Here is a 7192-nt window from a genome sequence, read left to right on the forward strand (position 1 = left end):
GCAGGTCAGCATGGACACCAACAGATACTCCGGAATTCGATTTATTTATGGAAGGTTCTTTAGCCAGCTCGTACATTTCCGGAGGAGCATCAAGTGTGTTGCTGCTATTGTTTTAGTGTACCTGTTTACACAGACCCGGTCGGGTGTTGCACCTAGTGAATGGGCATGTTAAGATGCTGAAGGATGTATAAGTGTCAAAGTTGAATAAAGAGTTGCCTTATTGGGCATAAATAAAATATTCAGTGTCCGAGTGAACATAAAAGTAGCAGAATATAAGAGAAGATGCTATTAGAGCTGACACTCCACCCAAAATATATAAATATATGAGCTGGCTAAATAGTCTGTGCATAAACCCGAATTAAATCAAATGAACAGGAAATGTTTTGGTTCTTCCATTAACAAAAGTGGTCATTGACAACAGTGTGAGATGGATGCCTGTCATCAGCCAGCTACAGTAATACACTTTTCAAGGTGAATTAACCACAGGCATTCACACCCAAAAGGTTACAATGATTTTGAATGGTTATTAATAGTACAGGACGTATAATGTCTTGTTGTCCAGAAGTCAATAGCTTGTTAATGTGGACTACCCTGTAATTCTGGTGAACAGACATAGCGGGCATCTTTTGCATCATGATCTGACCACTTCAACTAGAGATGCATCAAAGACCAAAGCAGAGCTGGTAGGATTGTTTTGGATGTGCCAGAGAGGACAGCTGATGGCAGAGACCAGTGAGGACGGCCGGCTGGAGTGGACTTACTGTGAGGGAGCTGCTGAGCCTGTGGTCCTGCTCTTCGAGGTGAGCACACTCCTTCTTCAGCTCACAGTTCCTCCGCAACAGTTTCCTCTTCTCATCCTCTTTCACTGCACAAAGAGAGAGGGATAGATAGAGAGGAATAAATAGATAGAGAGAGAGAGGGATATATAGATAGAGAGAAAGGGGGTGCTTTAGTTTCCAAATGCATTTAAATTTGGTGTAAATTGAAGATAAAATTTTATTTCTTTAGTTCTGTGGCTTACTTGTTTTGTGTGTAACGTATGACTGGACAAAGTTGTGTGGCCAAGCCATATTCTCTTTGTTCAGTACCTGCGGGACCAATAAGAAGAGTGATGATTCACTTTTTCAGAATCATAAGTACATCAAGAGTTTTTTTGTTGTCAACTGTTAAATCCTGAGGGCTGATGGATTGATGTTTAGTTCTAATTCAACGAAGAAATCAAAGTTCAAATCAATCAAGCAACATGTGATATCTTTTCATCTCAAACCAGATAAAAAGACACTGACAGAATGTTCAATCAACTTTTCACAATTCCTTCATTAAAGGAGCTTCTGCTCTATGCTGTCCTCACTTCAAAGATGGCGATCAATGGCTTTTCATCCATTTCACTTATTCATCCCTCATTTCAAGTCAGATGCACACTATACTGCCTCCTTTAATCACACATTCCCATTGAAAACGAAGTTATTTTTGTGGTCTGATATGTCAAAGTTTATATGTTATTTCAAATTCGACAAAGGACTGTAAACAAGAGAGACGTAAATAATTCAAACTTCTCATATTTAGAACGTCAGCCTACAATACGAGCTTGTACTGATCACAAATACCCAGATGCACAAAGAAGGTCCTGATTTCTTTGGATCTATTAAAAATCTGCCCATCAGCCTGAGGCAAACCAATAATATGAGACAGGCAGTCATAATTCCTCTATAGTTATCATTCTAGTTCTAGTTCTTTTTCTAGTTCTTATTCTAGTTCTCTAGTTCAGTTGTCTACCTTCTTCTGGCACTTGGGGCACATCCATACACCCTTGGGCGGCGTTTTGAGAGGCGGATGGAGGCAGTCGGGGTGGAAGGCGCGGGGGCAGGTGTGGCACTGCTGCAGCTCGCCCTCCTCCTTACACACGGCGCAATGGTCATCATGCTCCAGCTCGTCCTAACACACACACACACACACAGGAATGTTAAGACAGTGAAATAGTCACAGAGCTGCACGTCTGGCCATGAAACATTTTCACTGTTTGAATGCAGCAAAGTGCATCTTTGCATACACAACAAAATTGTTTTGTTTACACGTTGCCTTGGCAGTAAGCAAGGACAACCGTGGAATTAGTTACTTTCATCTTAATGGTGACCCATTTTTTTTCCACATTTCTGCAGACCCAATATTGTCAGACTCACAGACACTAAAATATTAAGTTGGATTCCACCTCTAGACTTGGATGTGGAATGGATGTGCTCACATTGCCTTAGGAAAAAGCGCTTTCAGATTTCCACAGATCGGGACGTTAAAAATGATTGGATGGACTCCATCCCCCGATAGATAGACGGATAATAGATAGATATTACATAGTTCCCAGCTCGAGCAGGGCAACAAAAACCCACATGCCAATAAGTCCTCGATTTCAAAAGAGTAGAAAATCACAGGCAAATTTCACAACATCAGACTCAGGTGTGCCACGCAATAACCTGCCATTCCACGGTAGATAACTGCAAACGTGAGCTCAGGGGTCACACGGGCAGCAACCAGGCGAGAAGAGCTTGATGCCCGTAATGAGAATTCAAGGTGCCATGCCAGGCTCAGGTTGTTCCGGAAAGCTATGCACTGCTGGTGGGGGAGTCTTGCGGCATGTAAAACCAATCTTCCTGTTTCACTGCGATTGACTAGAGCTCACAGACGATGGTGATCAATTTTACTGCAAAGGTGATTATCGCCCATTTATTCCGCTTTAATGGACTCCCTGCTAACGACGTGTACGTGTGGACGATGAATATAGTGGGATGGGGACCAAGGACAGTCCTGACCAATGACTCTCATGTGAGGCCACACACACTGGCAACGGTCCACACACTGACATATAAACCACCTGTTTCAGGCTACATTGGGGTTAATGGCTCCTTCATAGACATGAAGAGACCACACACACACACACACACACACACACACACACAGTGAGAGTTGTACATACCTTCCAGCACAAGTCCTCTGGATCTTTGCGTGCAGACAAGAAGCAGAAACAATGTTAGTAGCTGACATAATGAGTACACACAGTTACCATTGGGCCGTGGTGTGAGTGTGAGTGTGTACATGCAGTCTGGTTGCAAATGTGTTTCTGAGATAAACGTTTGTGTTGTTGGAAAGGTTAAAGACAACAAAGCCATGCAATTGCAATCACACCATACAAGCTCAAGAGCAACAATAGTGTTATCAATGCAATTATAAGCACCTACTTCCCATTGTATTGAAACCCTACACACCACTTCAGGTTCATAAAAGACTAGACTAGACTAGAATAATGAACTGATAACATAGCACAAAGCAGTCCCAATCTTCTACATTTAGAGAGGTTGATTGCTTTTGTTCATCTAAGAGTGGGGTTAAACAGTTATGTGCTGAGTGCATCAGCACTGGCATCAGAGAATGCAGAGAATGTGAATAGTTTATCTTAATCTTTTGTTTGTTGTGTGTGTGTAAGAGGGAGGGAGGGAGAGTGTGTGTGTGTGTGTGTGTGTGTGTGTGTGTGTGTGTGTGTGTGTGTGTGTGTGTGTGTGTAGTATTGCCACAATGCTTCCCCTGTATAATTGTATGGGCTGTGTCCCAGCTGCGTGATGGCGTGCGGAATGTGTTTTACCTCTTGCTGATAGGAAGAGTGGATTGCTCAGGTAATTGGATGCAAGACGCTTGCGCTGGAACGGAGAAAACAACAAGAAAGGCAAGAGAGGCGTTAACTCCTTCTGTCAGGCCACGCACCAAGAAAAACAAACACCCACCACCCACTACTACACCCAGCCCCCAAACACACAGCATCCATCATCAGACGCAGCACCTGATAACATGGCACAAGCCGGAAGGGCTGATATGAGAGTTAACACGGTGCTCCTGCACAGAGCACTACTAGCTCTGCCCTTGGCCGACTTTGGAGGCGGGGAACAAACGGACAGTCTTCGAGATAAGCTGTTCCAAATGTGCTTAGTAGGGCCAGAAATCTTTGTTTTGTGTGTATCTGTGTCTGTGTCTGGACCGATCCTGTGTGTGTGTGTGTGTGTGTGTGTGTGTGTGTGTGTGTGTGTGTGTGTGTCTGGTGCGGTCCTGTGTGTGTGTGTGTGTGTGTGCTTGTGTGTGTGTGCGTGTGCGTGTGTGTGCGTGCGTGTGTGTGTGTGCGTGTGTGTGCATGCGTGTGTGTGCATGCGTGTGTGTGTGTGTGCTTGTGTGTGTGTGCGTGTGTGTGTGTGTGTGCGTGTGTGCATGCGTGTGTGTGTGTGTGTGTGTGCAGCTCACCTCTGGCTCGAACAGGCCACTGTAGGCTGGGTTGGCTGTGCTTCTTCTCTTCCGCTCCTGTCTCTTGGTCTGTAGCTCTGTCACAGGGAGAAACCACATGAGGATCCTCCTGCCTGAGGCACCAGCTGTGTGTGTGCTTTTATATTCTTCTCCCCTCTCTTGTAGATTTCATAAGCTAGGGGTTACTTAGTGGTCATGAGCTAATTTATTCTGTTTTGTCATCTGGGAGGAGCATTCAAATGAAACATTCAGCAGTTTCCAGTCAGCTAAGCAAAATGCACAGAGCTTATTCATTTCCATGTTATTCTAGCGTAGTCCTTTGGTGTGTGGCGTGTGGAGTTTAAAGCAGGACTCACCCTCCAGATGCTCCGTAGTGACCAGGCCAAGTGCAACCATGAAGGCAATTTTCTGGAGGTGAGAAGGGGGAGTGTGTGGGGGGAGAAGAAGAGAAGTCAGACAGGGTGTATGAACCACATGGGAAAACAACAACAGAGAAGAGAGAGAGAGAGTGTGTGTGTGTGTGTGTGTGTGTGTGTGTGTGTGTGTGTGTGTGTGTGTGTGTGTGTGTGTGTGTATGTGTGCGTGTTTGTTTGTGTGTGTGCCAGTGTGTGTGTGTGTGTGTGTGTGTGTGTGTGTGTGTCTGTGTGTGTGTGTGTGTGTGTGTGTGTGTATGAGTGGGAGAGAGAGAGAGAGAGAGAGTTTGTCTGTGTGTGTGAGAGAGAGATAGAGATAGAGAGAGAGAGAGAGAATGAGACAGAATGGGACAGACAGAGGAAGAGAATAAAAGGATGCTGGGAAGGCATGCGCCACCTGAGCCTTAGCTGTCCTCCTCTGCTAACGTGATGTGGCGGCCGCTCCCCTCTGTCCCCGTTTTCACAAGTTGAACTCCACACATCTCGGCCCAGGAGCAATACACTCCACTGAAATCTCTCTGCCTCACTTGTGTTTGTCTAGTCCAATCTGTCTGCTCATAAATACTGCATTGGACTTGTAAAATATGAAAGAGGGACCAGTATTGCAAAGAGATTGATAAGTCCCACACATTCCACAAATACTTACAAGTGGAGTACACTGCTAGCCTGGATAACAGACTCTCTGACACAGAACTACTGTAGGGAAATGTAATTGAGCGGAAGTACGTAGACAGGCGGAGCCAGGCTAGTACACTGCAAGCAAATAGTGCATTTTTTTCTGTGCTATTGTTCACTACTTTCTTTTCACTTCCAAGCGTTAATTAGCCACCAGTTCTCCCCTTGCCTATATGCTAGAGTGCCCTCTAGCAAACGAGGAAGAGTTGACTGTGAGGGCAAATTTACCTCAGGGTCCACTTCCTCCTTCTTCTTGGCTGGTGAGGCGGGGGCGGAACTACACTCAGACTGTGATTGGCTGTCGGTCTGAGGTGCTGGCAAATCCTGCGAGCCGCTGGGGAGCTGAGGCTGGATGATGATCACCTGAGAGAAGATCAGAGGCAACCACGCAGTTATATTATATTCCTCTTAATCCACCTCCATAAAATAATACTATCTCAGTCCATAACTCATAAGATACAGCACTGGAATATATATATATATATACTGTAAACCCATGAAAAATGTCTCATCAACAGACACTTTACTGCACCATAAAATATTCAGTAAAGCTCAATGCTAAGCTAAGAGTCTTTGCAGGCGGCTATGGGACAAGTTACAATATGAATGTAGTATTATGACAAGGTTAACTAAGATTAAAATTAGGGTCTTTACAAATGGCTTCCCTGTCGATATATTTCATATTGCACGTTGCTCTTGCTGGCACGGGCCTTGACCCAGGAGGTGTATGTGTGTCTGTGAGTGAGTGTGTGTGTGTGTGTGTGTGTGTGTGTGTGTGTGTGTGTGTGTGTGTGTGTGTGTGTGTGTGTGTGTATGGAAGCAAATGGGAACCAAAGGTGACAGCAGTAAAGAGTGGGGCTTCTCTTTTTAATGACATCCTAATGAGGCTCACAAATCTTTCTCCCGTACCCCTCAACCACCCCTGCATTTTTCACAGTGCCCCCAGATGGATAGCTCTTGCCCAACCAGGAGGTCAGGCCACGGCACCACGACAGGCCAGATGAGACCAAGAACGCAAAAAAAAAAAGAAAACGATCGTGATTGGGGGTTTAACCTTGGCCAGTGCCTCTGTCACCTGATGACGAGTCACCAACGCCAAGGTTAAACCATCCAATCAGAGTGCAGACGTCAAGCAGAGGTGGGCTGAGGAATTGGCAGGTGCGGGTCATTGATTTTAGAGTCGGGTGTGGGGGTCGAGTCGTCTAGCGGAGGGATTATGAAAAGCACTTATCCGCCTGCTGACATTGAGTTGGTCATGTGCCTGCATCTGAGAATGCCACCGCGAGGAATCTTGGAGCGACCTACCGTGTGTGCTCATATTTGGGAATGTCATGTAATGGTGTGTCATAGCAACGTAATTATCATGGGTGTGTGTGATATGTGTGGACTGTGAATGACAAAGTGAGAAATGACTGACTGTGTTTATGACAGTGTAAATATGTAAACAGATAAGGGCTGAAGCTAATGACTAGGACTGTCTGTGCATGGACATAGCTGTAGATGGGTAACATGTAGTATAAATATGTATATGTTTAAAGGGATGTTATACAGTTTCTAAGCTAAAACATTTTTTGTCACATACAGCAAACATCTCCTCACACTCCACTAGCTGCCTGTTCCCTGAATACACTGTAAAAAAACAGCTCCAAAAACAGCAACAAAAACAGCCTGGTACAGCCTGGACCATGAAACATATCAAACTTTTCCAGCCATTCACCGACGAGATGCACGTTCAGGAGAGTTTCAGTTACACGGGAGGAAGGGAGAGGGAGGGGCCAGCTAGCTCTCTGTTTCGTTTGAACGTCAACAGAAGTGATATTACTCAA

At 45.1% G+C, this 7192-nt stretch overlaps 1 protein-coding gene across 7 annotated transcripts in view; it reads right to left on the reverse strand.

Annotated features, from left to right (window-relative positions):
• Positions 1-7192, reverse strand: part of phf21b (PHD finger protein 21B) — an 84286-nt gene that overhangs the window by 1018 nt on the left and 76076 nt on the right. For all 7 annotated transcript variants that reach the window (XM_048267774.1, XM_048267779.1, XM_048267778.1 and 4 more), the window contains 8 exons: positions 5595-5729; positions 4635-4686; positions 4279-4355; positions 3632-3686; positions 2969-2991; positions 1777-1935; positions 1022-1088; positions 762-865 (listed from right to left, as the gene is read on the reverse strand). In XM_048267774.1, coding sequence (XP_048123731.1) covers positions 762-865; positions 1022-1088; positions 1777-1935; positions 2969-2991; positions 3632-3686; positions 4279-4355; positions 4635-4686; positions 5595-5729 — 672 coding nt within the window. The remainder of the gene's footprint in view (positions 1-761; positions 866-1021; positions 1089-1776; positions 1936-2968; positions 2992-3631; positions 3687-4278; positions 4356-4634; positions 4687-5594; positions 5730-7192) is intronic.

This window comes from Alosa alosa, chromosome 17 (genome assembly GCF_017589495.1).
Source record: "Alosa alosa isolate M-15738 ecotype Scorff River chromosome 17, AALO_Geno_1.1, whole genome shotgun sequence".
Lineage (NCBI taxonomy): Eukaryota > Metazoa > Chordata > Actinopteri > Clupeiformes > Clupeidae > Alosa > Alosa alosa.